General features: G+C 41.3%; 1 protein-coding gene across 3 annotated transcripts in view; it reads left to right on the top strand.

Annotated features, from left to right (window-relative positions):
* CRACD (capping protein inhibiting regulator of actin dynamics) overlaps positions 1-22,592 on the top strand; it is a 240,215-nt gene that overhangs the window by 173,711 nt on the left and 43,912 nt on the right. For all 3 annotated transcript variants that reach the window (XM_077477445.1, XM_077477446.1, XM_077477448.1), the window contains exons 4-5: positions 16,104-16,239; positions 21,223-21,390. In XM_077477445.1, the coding sequence (XP_077333571.1) occupies positions 16,120-16,239; positions 21,223-21,390 (288 nt within the window). In that variant the 5' untranslated portion in view covers positions 16,104-16,119. The remainder of the gene's footprint in view (positions 1-16,103; positions 16,240-21,222; positions 21,391-22,592) is intronic.

Raw genomic sequence — 22,592 nt, 5'->3', positions numbered from 1 at the left:
CTTGGATCCCTCCCGTATTTTCCATTTTTACTTTATCCACAAATAAGACCACCTCCCTATATGTCCTGGATCATCGATTAGGAATTAGGGGTTAGATTGCACATGAATACGAACTGATCATTTCTACACTCAAGGTATGAGGGGACTCTTGCCTACCGACTATGGGCCCTGGCATTTGAGGGAGCTACAAGCATTTGCGAAGATATTCTGTTATGTAATGCAAAGGGACATTATTAAGGATGCCATGATGGTCTCTGCCAGCTTGGGATTCAGTGGACAGATGTATGTGAAAGGATTGCTGATTATTGAGATTTGGAAAATCCAGGTCTTTCACCCAATAGTTTATTGTGCTCTTTAACACACCTTTGTCTCCTAGCAAACTATTTGGGGATGTGTTTTTACTCATGTGTATTGTAAGTTGTGAGTGAGGAGACAGCAAGGGTGCCCTGAAAGGTCATATCTCTGAGTCTCCAAGTCTGGGTAAATGATTAGTAAACTAGCTCATGGTAATTAGGTTTCTGATTACAGTTTGTATTGTCATCCTGCTGTATATATTTGTGTGTCATCTCAAATAAATCAGTTCATGTTCAGCAACCAAACGAGTATTGCCTTGTTGGTTGTTACCAGTGGTTGGAATATCTCATATCTATATTCAAACTGGGAGGAAGCTGTATATGATGAAAGCACTCAAGCGGAGTGTTGGGACGTTTCGTCACATAAAGGCACAAGGTTTTTTACCTTCATGAATTCTGTCAATCACAGCCAGTGAGCAGATCCGGAGAGGGAGGGAGGCGGGGCAGAGCCTCAGCTCCATGTGCCTATGGACACACAGAGCCACGGCTTGGGAGCACACTTGCTCTGGTGAAAAAGTTGTGTGTGATTTTGCGCAAGGAAAAGTACAAGCAGGTGGAGACTTGTAAAGAACTGTTGACCCTACAGAAATACTACTACCTGAGTGGAGTACAATTGAATTAATTTGGGGAGGATGTAAAATAGAAACATAAAACATAAACGTAAGACATATGATATATGATTTAAAGAAAAGAAAACCCTGCTATGAAGGGCATTACTCAAAAGAGTCATCACCAGCATTAAATATAAAACTGGGTTTGATAATGATTATTTTTGATACTGCTGATGATTCTTCTGGATAATGCACTATTTATCTGGGTTTTCTTGTTTCTCAAGAATACTTGTATGATAAAGTTAGGTTAATTGGCTTCTGTGCACAATTGGCCCTAGTATATGAATGTGAGATGGGGACCTTGGATTGTAGGCTCCTTGAGGGTAGAGACCGATGTGAGTGTGCGATGTTTGTTTGGAGCGCTGCGTAAATTGACAGCGCTATATTAAAGGGATTGTAAAGTCTTTTTTTTTTTTAAATAACAAACATGTTATACTTACCTCCACTGTGCAGCTCGTTCTGCACAGAGTGGCCCCGAACCTGCTCTTCTGGGGTCCCTCGGCGGCTGTCTCTGCTTCCTCCCGCAGGTACTTCTCACGTTCATGCGAGTTCCCTCGCATGGTGAGAAGCACCTACGGGCGCGCTCCCGTGATACAGCCGGCGGCTATAGCCGCTTGCTGTATCACACGGCCCCGCCCCCGGCGTGCCGCGTCATTGGATGTGATTGACAGCAGCACGAGCCAATGGCTGTGCTGCTTTCAATCCATCCACTCTGGCCAATCAGCGGCCAGGCTGAGTGGCGAAGAGGACGTCGGGGGCCAGCACGGGACTTTCGAGGGGTCAGGTAAGTAAACGGGGGGGGGGCTGGGGGCGCTGGCACTGTGAGGTGTTTTCTCACCTTAATGCATAGAATGCATTAAGGTGAAAAAACATTTACCTTTACAACCCCTTTAAATAAATAGAGATAATTGTAGACATGCACCCACACTCACACTGGATGGACTGATGTCTTTATTTGACCTTAGTAACTAACCATTTTATTTAGTGACAGGGACTTTGACTGGCTTTCAGAGAGTTTTAACAAAGCCTGTCTGAAGCCTTGTTTTGAAGCAAATGTGAACTAACCCTTACTAAGAGGATCTTCACATTAGTCTTGCACTATTTTCCAGGTAGTTTTTCTAGTTCTTGCATTTCATACCATTAATAAACCTCCCATTTAGTGCTTGTTATAGCCATGTCTAGTGGTTTCTCCTGTTTCTACAAAAGAAAAAAAAAAAGACCCTCAATTATGTATTGATTTATAATTATGTTGTTTTATGGTTACATAATTTTTTTTAGCTATTTGCAATTCTTATATTTGTAATTATCTTGTACCCCTGACAAAAGGGGGAGCGTGTTTGCCCCCCCGAAATGCATTGGTTGTTGAATGATTATTTTATGAACATTTAAAGCACTTTTAGATTTTCCTCCCATTGGTGTTTGTACATGCCTTGAGTCACTTTCTGCGTACCTTGTTCCATGTGAACATGCTTACCAGGACAAATTAGCCCATGAAATGATTATGGTCCTTCCATGGTCTGAAGTCCCAGTGCCTCTTTGATATATTTCTTTGGTCCGTTGCTGTTTTGACTCCACATTCTATTGTATGTCTTTAATGCCACCTACACACGACCAGCTTTCTGGCAGACTAGGTCCGACGGTCTTCCCGACAGACTTTCGGCAGAGTTCCGAAGGACTTTCCAAAAGGACTTGGACACACACGAACGGACTAAGTCCGTTTGAAAGTCTGTTCGTTTTGAACGTGATGACGTAAGACGGGACTAAAAAAGGAAGTTCAGTAGCCAACAGCTTCCCTTGCGTCTTATTTGGTCCATCGATCCAGCATACAGACGAACGGTTTTCCCGATAGCAATTGAATCCGTAGGCCAGATTTGAAACATGTTCTATTTCTAGGTCCATCTGATTTTTTTGTTAATGAAAAATGATCGGATTAGCCCACACACAATCTGATTGTCCGACAGACTAATTCCGGCAGACCTAGTCTGCCGGAAAGTCCGGTCGTGTGTACGCGGCATAATAGATGCAATTGACAAGAGGCAATGCCCCTATTGGAACTTTAAGTACAGTTCAAGGACAGTATAGACTCTTTAGATGTTGAAAGGATTGTCCTTGAATAAATTCATGCTAAGTTCAACCATTACACTTTGAATTTCCTGCAGCATTTCTGTATAACCGTCGGTGGTTTAGCCACATAGGAGTTCTGGTGGATTTATGGCTATTTTATATGCAACTCAATTGGGTTGTGATTTATGTGTGATTACATAGCACTAGAGTTGGGTGTGTGTACAAGGTATTGACTCAAATGCTGATTCATGTTACTGGATACAGCCGTATTATCGTTCCATAACATAGGTGACACTGGAAACATGTCATATCAGTGCTTGGATAAGAGCAGCTGTGTTTGCGTCATGATGCCCTTCGAATGGTGTTTCATGGTCACATGGCAGAGTACTGTATAGAACTGTTTATTCCATCTCTAAGTATATGCTGATTTCCTCAAGAAATACTTTTTTTTTGTATTACTTATGGTGTACAGTAAATATACAATAAAACAGTAATAATCACAAAGCCTAAAATGTAATAATGGCTGTATTATGTATCCCTCTTTTGGGGAAGTTATGGGAAAGGACCGCTGACCAAAATAGGATAGTGCAGTAAACCTGTAGGTAAATAAGAGAACCAGAACCTTTGCTAAGTGGAAAAGTGGGTTTGATATTCATTTTTGCAGTGCCTTCATTCAGGACAGGGCCTCTGGGCTCAATTCAAGAATATCTCATGACATAATTGAATCACGTGACACATGTTTTCCAATTATCTCATGAGATGCTGAGATAACTGTCACCTTAAGTTATTTACCTCACAAACCAAAAACGTGAGGTAAATAACTCATAAAACTGTGTTAACGACAATTCACTAAGGCCCCTTTCACACTGGGGTGTTTGAAACTGCGCAATTTTAGCACCGCTTTACTGTTGTTTTAGCGGCGGTATTCGGACGCTAGCGGGGGTGGTTTTACCCCCCTGCTAGTGGCCGAGAAAGGGTTAAAACCATCACAAAGCTCTGCCAGCGCCCCGCTCCAATGTGAAATCCCTCGGGCTTTCACACTGGAGTGTCAGGAGCGGCTCTTTCAGGGAGCCTTTCGGGCGCTATTTTTAGCGTTGTAGCGCCTGCAAACCACCGCGGTGTAAAAGGGGTCTAAGGGAACTAAATAAATAAATGCATGAGGATAACATGTAGTGGTCCAGGCATGAGGTATTTAACCACTTGCCTACTGAGCACTTTTACCCCCTTCCTGCCCAGGCCAATTTTCAGCTTTCAACACTGTCACACTTTGAATGAAAATTGCGCGGTCTTGTACATTAAATTTTGTTCATTTTTTTTCACAAAAATAGAACTTTCTTTTGGTGGTATTTAATCGCTTCAGCCCTGGAAGATTTTCCCCCTTCCTGACCAGAGCACTTTTTGCGATTCGGCACTGCGTTACTTTAACTGACAATTGCTCTGTCGTGAGACATTGTACCCAAACAAAATTGATGTCCTTTTTTCTCACAAATAGAGCTTTCTTTTGGTGGTATTTGTTCATCTCTGCGTTTTTTTTGCACTATAAACAAACAAATAACGACAATTTTGAAAAAACACAATATTTTGTACTTTTTGCTATAATAAATATATATATTTTTTTTAAAAAGCTAATTTTTTCTCAGTTTAGGCCGATATGTATTCTACATATCTTTGTTAATAAAAATTGCAATAAGCGTATATTGATTGGTTTGCGCAAAAGTTATAGCATCTAGAAAATAGGGGATAGATTTATAGCATTTTTATTATTCTTTTTCTTTTTTCTTTTTTTACTAGTAATGGCGGCGATCTGCAATTTTTATCATGACTGAGACATTATGGAGGACACATCGGACAATTTTGACACATTTTTGGTACCATTGGCATTAATACAGCAATTAGTGCTATGAAAATGCATTGATTACTGTAAAAATGTCACTGACAGTGAAGCGGTAAACAATAGGGAGTGATCAAGGGGTTAATTGTGTTCCCTAGTGTGTGTTCTAACTGAAGGGGGGAGGGGACTGACTAAGAGAGATGACAGATCACTGTTCATACTTTTACCACTGGGTTTTTTATTTTTTACTGAACAAATAAAAAAAAATTTGGAAATTGCGAAATACAGGACACGACACCAAATGTGGACAAAGGTGCCCAATTCAGTGTAGCCCTGTAAACACAATGGCAAGAATTTTGTGGTAAATTTGGCTACAAGAGAGGGATCTAAATACCAACAAGAAAGTAGTTTAAAGTTTGTTTCTAAAGCCAACACATTGGAAAAGCTTGACTTAGCTGTCTGATTTATTTTAGACAAGTTCTCCACTTCTAAACGTTGCCCCAACACTGGAAAAGTGAAAGATCATGGTGGGTAAAGATCTCTCTTTGAATGAGAGTCAGAAAGCCACAAGGAAAGCCGCAAGTGCTTAGATATCCTCAGAAGATGGATGATTGAAGCTCATTTGACTTGAAGATATCGGAAAATCTCAAACTTGGGTACACATGTAGTTTTGTATCCCTAATGCCATGTACACACAACTGGACTTTCCGGCAGACTAGGTCCGATGGTCTTTCCGACGGACTTTCGGCAGAGTTCCAACTGACTTTCCGAACGAACGGACTTGGCCACACACAATCACACCTAAATCCGACGGATTCGACTGTGATGATGTACGACTGGACTAGAATAAGGGAAGTTCATAGCCAGTAGCCAATAGCTGACCTAGTGTCGGTTTTCGTCTGTCGGACTAGCATACAGACTAATGGATTTTTCGTCTGGACTCGAGTCTGTCGGAAAAATTTGAAACATGTTCTAAATCTAAAGTCCGTCTGATTTTTCGACAGCAAAGGTCCGATGAAGCCCACACACGGTTGAATTGTCTGACGCATTTGTTCTGTCGGACCTTTGCTGTCGAAAAGTCGGCCGTGTGTGCGGGGCATTAGAAGTGGTTGTAGAGGCTAAAGGGTTCTTATTTTCATGCATTCCATGCAACCTCAGCCCCTCCTAATACTTACCTGAGCCCAATCTCCATCTAGTAATGCACAAGAGAGCTTCTGCTGTCTTGGCTTTCTGCCTCCTCATTGGCTCAGAGACAATGGCTCTCACTACTGTCAATCATTGCCAGCGAGGAGGAAGTGGGGTTGGAGCGGAGTCCCTCTCTGTGTGTCTTATGGACACAGATCAGGGCTCAACGGCAAACACCTTTGAGTGCCCCCATAGCAACGGCTTGCTATGGGGGCATTCAGCGGGGGGGGAATGCCGGCAGGGGACTCGAGAAGAGGAGAAGCAGAGCTGCGCTATGCAAAACTTTTGCACAGAGCATGTAAGTATTAGATGTTTGTTATTTAAAAAAAAAAATTGGAGCCTTTAGTATGACGTTAGGTAAATTTCTGTTATGTTTTGTTTTGACAGTTCCATTTCATTATAATGCTGATGAAAATTTTCTCTCTGGCTTTTATGTCAATTACATTTTAATATTATAGAAGTTTCTGTCTTTATTTGAGGAATAAGTTATTGTAATGTCACTTGCTTTATTCTTAGCTTTTCGTGATGTTAATACATCAATGGCATTTGAAGAAAAACGCCACTAAATATAATTCTAATTTTAGAAAAGAAAAGTTGTATAGAACTGGTTACAGTGCCAAATCAATCACTGACAGTTAATAATTATTTTACTATATAAAGGTTCTTTGCAGTTAATGTCGCATTTCTTTGTACTTCCAATATATTTTTTACATTCTGTTCTTGGTTCTTATAATACCTACTGTACATATGCAAAAAAGTGTTATGATTCATGAGACCGAGGTGAGGGCTACCTACAAAGCATGACCCTGCAGAGGTAGGTCTTCTCCAGAACCACTAGTGGTGTGCATGCTATTCTTTTAATGCCCAGGGCATGACACCTAGATGTTCCAGCAGTGACAGCTGTCTGGCAGACAGGCCAAGCACAGTATCAAATCACTAGATAGAAAGGTGGTCAAAGAGGCATATTGTCATGGCAGAAGACAGATAGAATCAAGGTCAAAAACACAGTCCAAGGTCAAATTCCAGAAAGAAGTAGTATAAATGCAGTAAAACCAGGCAGGAAACAGATTAAAGCTGTAGTAATGAAAAAAATTAAAGATGGATACTTTTTTGTCAAATAAATTAAATTGTAATGGTGAATATGGTTTTCATTTGGGAAGAATCATAAAAATTGTAATGTGCATGTGCTATACATAAAAGAAACCTGGTAATTTGTCTAGGATTTCATTGAAGTTGCATGTCTGGATGAAATTTTAAGGGCTTTTGAATGAAATTAACTGACTCAATGATGGCAAGATTGACTTCTGTGACAAATTATTTTTCTGAATTGATGCAAAACTTCAAACAAAATTCTAATGGTGTATGCCCAGCTTTGACAGTTGGGCAAGTAGAGGCTGACATATAGAGTTCCATTTTATGAATAATTAATGAGGGTCTGGTGTGATTGTCTATAGATGGCAATGGAAAGTATGTTCTAGTAACGCAAAATCTTTCACATTTTTTAAGGGCCAATTCACACCAGAAGGTGGTGCTGGAAAACCATATTCCATGCATGTTTACATGCTGTGTTAAAAATGCACTGGGTGAGCGATTTGCTGGAGGTGTCAATATATTTCTAATGACACCCCAAACTGCTTGCCTGCACCTGATGACATGGTACAGAAGTACCATGCGATTTGGCATGGTGCATTTTTGAAAAGTAGTTCATGTGCTACTTTTTGTGCGGTCCAGTACAATTTCAGCCCATTCAAATGAATGAACTGAAAATCGCAGTGCACTGAGCCGCACAGGAACATTGACCACGTTCCTGTTTCAGGGTTGAACCGGCCCTAAAGCTGGGTACATAAAGTTTATCTTTGTTAAACGGGTTCCTACATCCACACAAGTAAGGTCGATGCAGACATCTTTTATATTGGCTTGTTTAAACCAAAAACACTGCTTTCAGTGTGCAGTTCCACATATGAGATTACATTCATTTGTAATTCCCTGTACACATGGTCAGAAATTCCGATGGAAAAGGTCTGATCGGATTATGTTGTCGGAAAATCCGATCGTGTGTGGGCTCTATCGGATTTTTTCCATATGAAATTCCAACGGAAAAAGTTTGAGAACTGGATCTCAAATTTTCCGACAACAAAATCTGATCTGACTGAGAATTCCGACGGACAAAGTGCCACGCATGCTCATATTAAATTATTGGCTACTAGCCTCTACGTAGTCCCGTCATACGGAATAAACGTCACCTCGTTCCAAACGATTGGATTTTCCGAACAAACTTTGTCCGACTGTGTGTATGCAACACAAGTTTCGGACAAGACAAAAAAAGACGGATTTTGTGGTCGGAATGTCCGACCGTGTGTACAAGGCATAATGCTTTTGCAGTGTGTTTTTTTATTTTTTTATTTATGATTTTTTCATTTGTGATTTTTTTTCTTTACTGAGTTGCATTGACATGCATTTGTGTGTTACATTCCTGTGTATTCCCAGTATTTTTAAGTGCAAAAAATTGCAGAATGCTGTATTTTTGTTAGCCGCACATGAAAGTACCACAATAGTGTAAACTAGGCTTATACATTTTTCTTGCATTTTCTTTATTTAAAACAGGTTCTGGTGGGAATGTAATGGTTCTAGTTCATGATTTAAAGTATGTATTATAGGTAACATTGTTAATATTGGCAAAACAAAACCTAGGAAAGGCCCATCTTGCAAGAAGTACAAGAAAATTGAATCCTGACCTAACTTTTGTCTGTCGTAGAGGAAGAGATAAGCAGAGAGAATCGATGGAGTGACAGACAATTATTGTGACACAGTTACAAGAATGACATTGTGCTGTATTGACTTTATAGGCAGTGAAAAGGGTTGGTTCCCTAGGGCTATGGATTCAACAATGTCTGCCTTATCAGTAAAAAACGTTTTTTTAATGAGAAACGTTATGAGGTAATGAATGCGTCAAGTGACTAAACCACAGCAGAATCCATGTAAACACAGTTTCCTTACTGGATGAATCAGAGGTGGACCAGGCCTTCAGTCTTTACCTTATGTCAGGCAGTGTAGTGTGGCTACATTTATCAGACAATAGTCTGGGGTGTGATCAATGTTACTTGGGGCACATGACAACTGGAATAATTTCAGGACATTTACAGAACGGTGTATATAAAGTGCTTATAGGAAAAATAACTAAGTCAGAAGAAGTTATCTAAAATCTATGAGCACTTTTAGTTTGTAAACTTGTTCTCCTCTTGTGGTATATATTTGTACTTTTACTGGGGTTTACATCTCTTTATTATTTGGGATTCGGCACTGCAAAACACTAGCCCTTCATAAAGGACAATAATAACAATAATTAACTACACAGCTATTATCAAAAGTAAGTGCACATGAAAAAAATGACAAGTACAAACAAATATTCCTCACAACAAACAATATGATTGTGCAAAAAACCTCTCTGTACTTATCTCACAATTCTTTTGAAAGCTGACTATACACAAGAAAGTCACGCTCAATCTCAGGTAACAACATCATTTAAAAAGAATTATTGAAACCAAGACTGTGTGTGCTATATGTCTACGTCCTTATAAATTGTTCATTAAGCAAAACTCTATTTGGTAGTCATGGACTTGTGGACTATATAGAAACAAGCTGAGTATCATAAAAACAAGTCTTTATTTAAATCTCATTAAAACAATACAACACCTGTTAAAAGAAACTCTCTGCTTAGAGGTTCACATCATGTACAGTTTCCAATATAATTTACATGTAGACTTGATGTGTTTCGGAAAGCCTTCTTCAGGAGGACATGTGAAAGGATCAATACATTGGAACCCACTGTTGATCTTTGAAAAGGATAAGAAACAATGAAATCTGCTGGAATTCACATCATGTTTCTCATTAAAAAAAAACTTTTTTACTGACACACGGTTGGAATTTCGGCCAGCAAAAGACCGATTTCCTTTGGAAAATGCGACCGTGTGTATGCTCCATCGGAATTTTGCTGGCCAAATTTCCGCCAGCAAAAGATTGAGAGCAGGTTCTCAATTTTTCTGACGGAAAAGGTTTCTAGTGGAAATTCCGATCGCGTGTATGCAATTCCAACACGCAAAAACTCAACATTCAACTACGACATGGAAGCTATTGGCTACTGGCTATTGAACTTCCTTCTTTTAGTCCCGTCATAAGTGTTGTACGTCACTGCATTCTTGACAGTCGGAATTTGGTGTGACCGTGTGTATACAAGACAGCTTGCGCGAAATCCCATCAGAATTCCATTGGGAAAACCATCAGAGCTTTTTCAGACCAAAATTCTGATCGTGTGTACGCAGCATTAGGAGTAATTCAGTGTGATTATTTGATGGCCAATATGTCAAGATGGTAATCAAAATTTGCATATCCTAATATTAACATACCCATCATAAATCATAGGAACAGATATATAGGTCTTGTGTTTTCCACATCATTCTGGCATGTTGTTATCCCATTATTATTTTGGATATGGCACTGCAAAACACTAGCAGTTCAAAAAGGACAATAATAATAATAACTACACAGCTATTATTGAAAGTATGTGCACTTGAAAAAAAAATGACAAGTAGAAACAAATATTCCTCACAATTGGCAAAAAAAATAAAATAAAGCAACGTGATTATGTAAAAACCTCTCTGTACTTATCACACATTCTTTATAAAAGCTGACTGTACACAAGAAAGTCAGGCTCAATCTCAACATCATTAACAGATTAGTCTGTAGTGAATTCTTATTGTTTCAACTGATCACCATTCAAGCTGATCTTCCATATTATGTTGGGGATAAAGAAAAAAACACAATATACCAGCATTTTGGGGGCATGTGTTCTTTGTGCTGTTTGATTCTCTATCCAGATTGGTCTCTAAAAAGATAACAAGTGGGCTTGAGAACTAGGCTGTCCCACAAACTTCAGTCAGTTTTAAGTATATTGTACAATTATGAGGTTTTAGGAGTGTCTACATCCCATATGGAGAGTACGGTACCATCATCCCTATTTAATACCATACATTTTTTTTCCATAAAACCTATAAGGCTGGTATATACAACAAAATACCTGGGCTGACATAAACCCTTTAAAGGCTGCACCATCATATAATATTACATAAACCCTTCAGTCCCATGTTGGTCCAGATCTCTTCAAGGTAAACATAAATGGGGACAAGGTAAATGGGAACAAGGTCTCAATTAGTTTCATGACAATTTGTAGCCACTTTATCAAGAGACCGAGAGAGCATACATGTATAAATTAGAAGTGGATACATGCATACAACATCATACCCATCAATTTCACAATTACTGTATGCCATTTATATTTTTTTGAAACCCACCATAGGGATAACAGCAGACACATTAAAATTTATATGATATCTGTCAAAGCTGTGCACATCCAACCATTCAGGGCCGACTACTGGAGCCTCAAGGGAAAACAGAGTGGCTGTTTTTCAGAAAATCTGTTTAGATATAGATGATGAGATGATGAGATAGATGTATTGTCCTTGTGTCTTACAACTGTGGATATTACTCTATCCAATCTCCATTGCCATAATGGAAAACGTTCAATGCATTTCCCAAGGGTCAAAAGAACCTTAAAGGTCCACATAGTGTTAGGCAAATGCTTATGCATCTTAGACCTCATATACTGAGCCTACTGTCTTACATTAAGAATACCATTATTTTTTTTGCAGATCATAGATGGTCATTTAATCAATACCATTTCACAACAGAGTAGTCAGGAACACTTGAACTATAATTTCTTAATTTTGGAAGCACTGAGGTTTACTGTGTATCATAATGTGTTCGGCTTTAAGGACTCCCACTACCACCAGGTGCAAGGGATGGTGATGAGCATATGTTATGCCCTATCATATGCCAACCCTTTACCTGGGGGGTGGGAGAGACCCATTTTTTCAAATGATGCCTTGTTAATGTACCTGCACCATACAAAATAGAGATCTCAAGTCACCAAAAGGACACCACAGTGTGCTACAGCATGCATTTACCCCTCTGGTATTAGGTTCATTGTTTTGGATAGAGTTCATCCTGACCCTTGTAGAGGGGATTGGGACAACAGATTATTGCAATTGGAAATGCATTATTATTTGCTGGCTACATTTCCATTCGGATTGAATGACATCACCAGTTATAACTCCTTTTCTTAATCTGCTCTATCACAGTGATTCTGGTTAGGTGTAAGATTGAGGATTTTGTTATAAAGGCAGGTAAATAATAATGATGATTTTGACAAGCTCATATTTAATGTTTAATGTGAATGCATATTATTTGTGTGACTTTACGTGTGTCAATTGTGTGTTAGATACCTGCCAGTTGTGCACCCAGTTGATCAGTTAGTGGTGTAGATAGGATCTCTGGGCATGCCACACACCTCTACCTCTGATATGCAACTATGGGGGTTTGACTGACTGGCATGGTTCCCATGCCAGTGGGGCATATTGTGGGTGGCTTTGCCTGCTCAGGATTTTCTGGACTTAGGTAAGGATTGCCAAATTGGTGCCAAAGCACATGTGTGATTATGTCATCAGCATGTCAACACCACGTATGCGATTTGATGACATCACAAAGGCAGAATTCTTGGTTTGAATGGATCAACATTGCACACATGGCGGGGGGACATGGGGAGGGGTAACATCTCTCCCCATTTCTATGCCTGTATGCTGTGTAAATATTTTTGCTGACCAAGTTCTTTACATCTGGCAAACCCCTTGATATTGTAACAACTAGACACATGGTATTTTCTAGTTACATAGTAAAGCTGGATGAAAAAAGACACAAGTCTATACAGTTCAACCAATATAGAAATAAAAACACACACAGATAGAAAATTTCCATATATAATCCTATACCCACAGTAGATCCAAAGGAATGCAAAAAACAAAAAAAACAAAAAAAAAGCATGATCCAATTTGATCCAGCGGGGGATAAAAATATCTTCCTGATCCCCCAACAGGCAATCAGCTTATAGGTGATGGACTGCCTAATACATATAGTGGACTACCATTTTTTTTTTATTATAGGAGTAGGGGAGTTATGAGGATCTGTGAACCTTGTCAATAGTGATAACAGCATTGAATCATGACCTCTATAGGGATCTATAGTTATATAGAATATAGCCTTAAGTACCCTTTATTTGAGTACTTAGAACTGTTAGGTGACTTACAGACCCTTTGGGATATACACCACAATTCTCCACTTATCTGCATTGGACTCTGGAAAGGAACAACCTATTGCCTGCTCCATGGGTGGATAATATTAGAACATATTAAAACATAAGAATGTTGCCTTGTCAAGAGGTCAGCCCTGTCAAGGTTTATAGGTAGATTCATGGTACTCCTCCTACCTCACTGTGGAACATCTGTTCTCCTTCCTCTTCTCTAGTCTCAAATTTTCACCAGTGTATTTCTATACATTTAATATCATACATCATAGTATTATGTTATTATGCTGAAGACTGAAGCGAAGTTCCCCCTTAAATCTAGCTTTTTCACATGAGCGATCGGAAATCTATCCTCTAGCGGTATTAAATATGGGTCACTACAAATCTGCCATGTTACATGTAAAGTAGGTCTTTAGTAAAGCGTGAATAATTGTGATATTTTGCTCATATGCTGTACTTCTCAGTTATATGTTAATGTAGTATTGGTTTAGCTGCCATGCCCTTGTGTATTTTACTCAACTTCAAACATTGCTAATCTTTACCATCTCATTTATATAGATTCCATTTTTCACTTATAGCCTCTAAATGATTAATTATCTGTGAAGATTTGCTTGTGGCTGCTGAAATTGTTCTTGAATTTGCAAAGCAGAGCTACCATAGAAAGGCTTCTAAATAAGCAACTGTGGTTTCCTTTCTGCATTAAATAATCATTAGTATTCCTACTTAAAGTAGAACTAAAGGTAAAACTTTTTTTTTTTTTCATTTTAGTTTAAATTAGAGTAATGGGGGGTTATAAGCCCTGTCATTTTTTTGACATTTGGGTCCCATTGAGGAGATTCCCTTTACTTCCTGTCCCATAGCCAAAACAGGAAGTGGAAGGAAATGCATCCAAAGTTAGGGAATCCCTGGTTGTCACCGAAACTAGTGTCCCCATTGGAATATTTCTCCTCTATTACTATTCTGTTCTGGTGACAACCACATTATGGCATTTTCTTTCACTTTACACCCCTCGTTGCAATCTCAGTTTGTTCAAACAAGGAGGCTCAGCAGCACATGCAAACATAAGTTTAAAGAAAATTCAACTAAAGTATTTACAGTGAGGGAAAAAGTATTTGATCGGCTGCTAATTTTGTATGTTTGTCCACTGACGAAGAAATGATCAGTCTATAATTTTAATGGTCGGTTTATTATAACTGTAAGAGACAGAATAACAACAAAAATATCCAGAAAAAAAAAGGTATAAATTGATTTGTATTTTAATGGAGGAAATAATTATTTGATCCCTTCACAAAACATGACTTAGTACTTGGTGACAAAACCCTTGTTGGCAATCACAGAGGTCAGACGTTTCTTGTAGATGGCCACTAGGTTTGCACACATCTCAGGGGGGATTTTGTCCCACTCCTCCTTGCAGCTCCAAGACATTAAGGTTTCCAGGCTGACATTTGGTAATTTGAACCTTCAGCTCCCTCCACATATTTTCAATGGGATTAAGGTCTGGAGAGTGGCTAGTGTGCTTCTTCTTGAGCCACTCCTTTGTTGCCTTGGCCATGTGTTTTGGGTCATTGACATGCTGGAATACCCATCCACATCCCATTTTCAATGCCCTGGCTGAGGGAAGGAGGTTCTCACCCAAGATTTGACAGTACATTGCCCCATCCATCGTCCCTTTGATGCAGTGAAGTTGTCCTGTCCCCTTTGCAGAAAAAACACCCCCAAAGCATAATGTTTCCACGTCCATGTCCTCCATGTTTGACGGGATGGTGTTCTTGGGGTCATAGGCAGCATTCCTCCTTCTCCAAACATGGCGAGTTGAGTTGATGCCAAAGAGCTCGATTTTGGCCTCATCTGACCACAACATTTTCACCCAGTTCTCCTCTGAATCATTCAGATGTTTATTAGCAAACGTCAGATGGGCCTATACATGTACTTTCTTGAGAAGGGGGACCTTGCGGGGACTGCAGGATTTCAGTCCTTCATGGCGTAGTGTGTTACCAATTGTTTTCTTGGTGACTATGGTGCCAGCTGCGTTGAGATCATTAACAAGATTCTCCCGTGTAGTTCTGGGCAGATTCCTCACTGTTCTCATGATCATTGAAGCTCCACGAGGTGAGATCTTGCATGGAGCCCCAGACCAAGGGAGAGTGACAGCCATTTTGTGTTTCTTTCATTTGCGAATAATCGCACCAACTGTTGTCACCCGCACACCAAGCTGCTTGGTGAAGGTCTTGTAGCCAATTTAAGCCTTGTGTAGGTCTACAATCTTGTCCCTGACATACTAGGACAGCTCTTTGGTCTTGGCCATGGTGGAGAGATTGGAATCGGATTGACTGATTGATTGCTTCTGTGGACAGGTGTCTTTTATACAGGTAACAAGCTGATATTAGGAGCATTCATTTTAAGCGAGTGCTCCTAATCTCAACTTGTTACCTGTATAGAAGACACCTGGAAGCCAGAAATCTTGCTGATTGATAGGGAATCAAATACTTATTTCACCCCTTAAAATGCAAATCAAATGATAACTTTTTTGAAATAAGTTTTTCTGGATATTTTTGTAGTTATTCTGTCTCTCACTGGTATAATAAACTGACCATTAAAACTATATGTTATTGTCAGTGGGAAAACATACAAAATCAGCAGGGGGTCAAATACTTTTTTTCCCTCACTGTATGTGTCCACATTAAAAAACATTTCATGGTTTTTAAGAAATACATAATTATATTCATTGGTAGATTCATTGGCAGATTCAAATATTTAAATGGTATTATATATATAAGGCAGTTTAGGTTGATTTGTGCTTTATAACTTTATTAGCATTTTTTTGCTTGCATTTCTGCATCCTAAGTGGCAAAACATTCTCATTCCAGGTTCCTTGTTAGTAGCATGGGAACAAGAGCATTTTCCCATGACAGTATCTTCATACCTGATGAACAAGCAGAAGATGACCAGGAAGTTCAGGCCTCATCGCAAGACTGTGTTGTAGGAAAAGTTAAATCTCTCCAGGTAAAAGATGATATTTGGTCTTAAAGTGAATCAAAAAAAAAATAGTTTTTCATGTTGGGTAGTGTATAGAAGAAGCTGCTGTCCAGTGTTTATTGTTGTCTGGGACCCTGCTGGGTATCCACACTAGTGACCAAAATTACTGGCACAACAAATACCAATATAGAGTGCCTTGAAAAAGTATTTAAAAAAATATATATATACATAAAACTATTTTTCAGAAATAAAAAAACGTTAATTGCCGTTTGCGCATGTATTCACTTCCTTTGTTATGAAACCCATAAAAAGCTCTGGTGCAATCAATTACCATCAGAAGTCACATAATTAGGGAAATGATGTCCACCTGTGTGCAATCTAAGTGTCACACTGATCTGTCATTACATATACACACCTTTGAAAGGCCTCAGAGGCTGCAACACCTAAGCAAGAGGCACCACTAACCAAACACTGCCATGAAGACCAAGGAACTTTCCAAACAAGTAAGGGACAATGTTGTTGAGAAGTACACGTCTAGGTTAGGTTATATAAAAATATCCAAATCTTTGATGATCCCTAGGAGCACCATCAAATCTATCATAACCAAATGGAAAGAACATGGCACAACAGCAAACCTGCGTACACCAAAACTCATGGACCGGGCAAGGAGGGCATTAATCAGAGAGGCAGCACAGAGACCTAAGGTACCTAAGGTAACCCTGGAGGAGCTGCAGAGTTCCATAGCAGAGACTGGAGTATCTGTACATGGGACAACAATAAGCCGTACGCTCCATAGGGTTGGGCTTTATGGCAGAGTAGCCAGAAGAAAGCCATTACTTTCAGCAAAAAACAAAATGGCACGTTTTGAGTTTGCGAAAAGGCATGCGGGAGACTCCTAAAATGTATGGAGGAAGGTGCTAAAATTGAACTTTTTGGCCATCAAAGAAAACACTATGTCTGGCGCAAACCCAAAAAATCACATCACCCAAAGAACACCATCCCCACAGTGAAACATGGTGGTGGAAGCATCATGCTGTGGGGATGTCTTTCATCAATCTGGACTAGGAAACTGGTCAGAGTTGAGGGAAAGATGGATGGTGCTAAATACAAGGATATTCTTGAGCAAAACCTGAACCACTCTGTGTGTGATTTGATGCTAGGACGGAGGTTCACCTTCCAGAAGGACAATGACCCCAAACACACTGCTAAAGCAACACTTTAGAGGTTTAAGGGGAAACATGTAAATGTGTTGGAATGGCCTAGTCAAAGCCCAGACCTCAATCCAATATTAAATCTGTGGTCAGACCTACAGATTGCCATTCACAAGTGCAAACCATCCAACTTGAAGGAGCTGGAACAGTTTTGCAAGGAGGAATGGGCAAAAATCCCAGTGGTAAGATGTGGCAAGCTCATAGAGACTAATGCCGCGTACACACGATCAAACAATCCGGTGGATAAGTCCGGCAAACTTAAGTCCACCAAACAATCCCCCCGTGTGTAGCCTCCGGCATACTTTTTTGACCCGACAGTACGGCGGACTTAAAATTTCGGTTTGCACAACAATCTGCCCGCCGTACTCGCATTTCGGCGGACAATCCGGCCGTGTGTATGCCAGTCCGCCGTACTTTTGAAATGAGCGGACTTTTCCCGCCCGGAGAAAAGTCCGCTCATTTCGAGCGCGTCTCCAGGTAGGCAGGGCCCGCGAAGGAGACATCGCTGGCCCCGCCACCTGGTATGGACTTAAAGGGGAACCCCAACGCCGAAAAAAATCGGCGTGGGGGTCCCCCCCAAGTCCACAACAGACCCTTGTCCGAGCACGCTAACCGGCCGGCCAGGAAAGGGGGGCGAGCGAGCGCCCCCCCCCCCCCTCCTTAGCCGTACCAGGCCGCGTGCCCTCAACATGGGGGGTGCCTTGGGGAAGGAGAAGGAGAAGAAGAAGAAGAACGGAAGGCGGCAGCGGCGACAGAAGACCGGGCCACCGCCTGTAAAAGAGCTATAAGAAGGCGCGGTGGCCCAGCAGAAGAACCGAAGAGGGGGACAAGACCCCCGAAGTCGGGAGAAGAGGCCGGCGGCGAGGAAGAAAGCCGGACTCCTCCGCTAGCAAAAGAGCTACAAGAAGATAGGAGGAGTGGAGGAGTCCGGCGAGAAGACCCCCGCAGACGGAAGACCCCCGGAGCTGTGCAGTAAAGTATTTTATCTCGTGTGTTGTGTTTTTTTTTTGTACTTCTTTTTTACAGGTGAATGGGTAGGGGTACATTGTACTCCATACTCATTCACATAGGGTGGGGGGCCGGTATCCGGGGGCCCCCTTATTAAAGGGGCCTCCCGGATTCCGATAAGCCCCCCTGCCCGCAGACCCTGACAACCAACGGCCAGGGTTGTCAGGAAGAGGCCCTTGTCCTCATCAACATGGGGACAAGGTGCTTTGGGGTGGGGGGGCCGCGCGGCCCCCCCCTCCCCAAGGCACCCCCCATGTTGAGGGCACGCGGCCTGGTACGGCTAAGGAGGGGGGGTGCCCCCCTTTCCTGGCCGGCCGGGTAGTGTGCTCGGACAAGGGTCTGTTGTGGACTTGGGGGGGGCCCCCACGCCGATTTTTTTCGGCGTTGGGGGTTCCCCTTTAAGTCCATACCAGGCGGCGGGGCCAGCGACGTCTCCTTCGCGGGCCCCGCCTACCTGGAGACGCGCTCAAAATGAGCGGACTTTCCTCCGCGTGTGTGGGCGAGTCCGTTCATTTCAAAAGTACGGCGGACTTAGTAGTATTAGTATTAGTCCGCTGAAAAAGTGCCGTGTGTGGGCAAGTAGCCCGTTCGAAAATTCCGACGGACAGTTTGGCGGACGTCCGCCAGACTAAGTACGTCGGACAGACGGCTACGTGTGTACGTGGCTTTACTTATCCAAAGTGACTTGGAGCTGTGATAGCTGCAAAAGGTTGCTCTACAAAGTATTAACTTTAGGGGGGTGAATAGTTATGCACATTGACTTTTTCTGTTATTTTGTCCTATTTGTTGTTTGCTTCACAATAAAAAAAAAAAAATCTTCAAAGTTGTGGGCACGTTCCATAAATTAAATAATGCAAATCCCCAAACAATCCATGTTAATGCCAGGTTGTGAGGCAACAAAACGTGAAAGATGCTAAGGGGGTGAATACTTTTGTAAGGCACTGTAAAAGATATCACTAGAACAGACATAGGGAGGAAATCTTACAATAAGGACAGCTGCTCCAGGTAAAACTATCTAATCTAGAATTTCCCCTCCCATTTGACTGATTTCCTCTCACTTTCTGTTGAGTCTCCAAGATAGGAAGTGAAGGGAAAGCTTCCCAATGTAGAGCACAAAAAAAAACAAAAAAACTGACAATTGTTTTAATCATTTCCAAATCTATCCAAAATAAAAATAAAAACTGTTGACATTAGTTACTTTACTTAACCACTACAATACAGGGCACTTTCACCCCCTTCCTTCCCAGCCCAATTTTCAGCTTTCAGCGCTCTATCGCTTTCAGTGACAATTGCGCGGTCGTGCTACACTGTACCCAAATGAAATTGTTATCATTTTGTTCGCACAAATAGAGCTTTATTTTGGTGTTATTTATTCACGACTCCGTTTTTTTTTTTTTCGCCATATAAGCGCAAAAATAGCGGAAATTTGGAAAAAAAACAATATTTTCTTTTTTCTATTTGAAAAGAAATCCAATAAAATCAAATTTTGTCATAAATTTAAGCCAAAATGTATTCTGCTACATGTTTTTGGTAAAAAAAATTCCGTTAAGTGTATAATAATTGGTTTGTGTGATCACGGACATATGTACGCAAATGATCATGTACATATGTGTGCAGGTGATCACGTACATATGTGTGCAGATAATCATTGGGACATGTGATTTTAGTGGGACATATGTGGGGGACATGTTTTTATTATTAGGGACATGTGTTTTTATTATTTGGGGACATGTGTGTTTTGGGGACATGTGTGTTTTGGGGACATATGTGGGGACTGTGTTTGTACTGTGTGGTGTGTTGTGTGTTTACACTACACTGATGATCAGTGAGTAAAAAGCTGTAAAAAGCAGCCCATACTCACTGATCATCAGCCGGCTGCAGCGTTCTGCTCTCCTCTCCTCAGCGGTGACTTCCGTGTGAGGAGAGGAGAGCCGATTGCCTAGCAACCGGCTGTTTGTTTACATCACATGAGGGCCGTGATTGGACACGGCCGTCATGTGATCAGGAGGGCCAATCACAGAGCCCTCCTGCCGATCTGAGATGTGCCGTGTCCGGGTGACACGAGCACATCGGGATCGCGCCGCTGCGCGGGCGCGCGCGCGCGCGATCCCGCTACTCCTGAAGGACGTTCCTGAACGTCCTATCAGGAGTAGACGGCTCCCACCCGGCCGTATATATGCATTGGCCGGGTGGGAAGTGGTTAAATTCTGAAATGCCAAAGAATTAAGTTCTGAATTTTGCAGCAAAGACCAACAAACATGCTTACACCATAAACCATAGTCATCTAAAGTAAAGAACCCTAAACCTTTCTAGATATGGAAAAAGTACTGACAACTTTTACTTATGTGTTAGATTTTTTTATTAATTATATTAGAGAATTCTATTTTGGCTTCATGAGAATTTGAATGTTTAATGCAGCAAGTATTCACACAGACTGGTAAGCTACTACATACAGCCTTAAAGGAAGCCGAGAGTCACGTGTGATTTTCAGGGGAGTGGTTGGGAACATGATTGAAGGCATTGTTTTACAGCTATTGAGTCAAATGTGACAAGTTGCAATGACTGACATGAAATATAGCTTAAAAATATTATTTGTGGGAGGCTGATGGCTGACCTGAGGAATATAAAAAGAGTCTGAGTCACATATGGTTTGAAAATCACTATCTGAGGAAAACATTTTTTTTTTATGAACAGTTTTGTGCTGTATCCATTTAAAGCAAAGTATTAACATCAGGTAAAATGTACTATTTAATCTCTAAATAAAATGTATACTTTTATTTATGTATGTCAGCAACAACTGGGCAAAAACATCCGGTTCGGACAACCGCCCCCAACTGGTACTCCAGTTAAGAAAATGCAAGATTTGGGAGCGGGAGTAGAGAAAATGGAGGAAACATATGTCAGCCCCATGGAGGCATCAGGGGATCGTGATATGGGCCTTATAACTGATGGACACAGGGTAAGACTGGCACTTGTGAACATGAGGAGATCGGAGGATAAGTGGTAATACTGTGTTAGATAAAATTAGAAGCCTGTGAAAAATGCAATGGACAAACTAAGACTATACATGTGATCATGGCAAAAAAGTACAACCTGACCACCTCACAATGGGGGAGATTTACTAAAATTGATGCACTCAGAATCTGGTGCAGCTGTGTATGGTAGCCAACCAGCACCTAACATTAGCTTGTCCATATAAACCAGGGATCTGCAATTAGCGGATCTCCAGCTGTTGCAAAACTACAAGTCCCATCATGCCTCTGCCTTTGGGTGTCATGCTTGTGGCTGTCAGAGTCTTGCTATGCCTCATGGGATTTGTAGTTCTGCAACAGCTGGAGGTCTGCTAATTGCATATCCCTGATATAAACTGTAATACCAGTAGAATGGTTCTTGACAGATATTAGGTGGTGAATGATGGTGTTGCTGTCTCTTTGGAGATATGGGCTGCTACCTTACTGGTGCAGCAGAATTATCACTTCAGCTCTTATTCTGGACACTGGGTGCTCTGCTCTCTTTACTCAAGTATCAGTCCTAAATAGGAATTCTGTAATGACTGAGCAGAAGTAATTTCTTCCCTGGAAACAGTTATGCACAGACATTACTTTTTTGCAGGCCCGGCCAAACATTTTAGATAATTGGAGATAGTCTATTGACAGTTTAAAGAGGGATTCCACTGGGAAAAAAAATATTAATATTAAAAGCCAGCAGCTATAAATACTACAGCTGCTGACTTTTAATAAATGGACACTCACCTGTCCCGGGGTCCAGCGATGTTGGCAGCCGAGGCCAATCGATCGCTCGGCTCTCAGCTGCTGCCGCCGCCATTCTCGGTGAGGGAATCAGGAAGTGAAGCGTTGCAGCTTCACTTCCCAGTTCCCCACTGCGCGTGCGCGAGTCGCGCAGCGCAATGGGAATGGTCCGCGCTGTCTCTGGGACCCATGTGTGTCCCAGCAGACAGCCCGCCAGGACAGGAAACAGCATAGACTCCTGTGGGAGTCTATGCCAGAAAGTGGGTGCAAATACCTGTCTTAGACAGGTATCTGCATCCCCCTTCCCCCCTGAAAGGTGCCAACTGTGGCACCGGAGGGGGGGAGGGTTCCGATGAGGGAGGGTGGAACCCCGCTTTAAGAATAAAAGCTTGTGTTTTTGTTTGTAATATGC

This window comes from Lithobates pipiens, unplaced genomic scaffold (assembly GCF_037356315.1).
Source record: "Lithobates pipiens isolate NorthernLeopardFrog02 unplaced genomic scaffold, aLitPip1_a1.2 Scaffold_13, whole genome shotgun sequence".
Lineage (NCBI taxonomy): Eukaryota > Metazoa > Chordata > Amphibia > Anura > Ranidae > Lithobates > Lithobates pipiens.
This window is presented reverse-complemented; position numbering and strand designations above follow the sequence as displayed.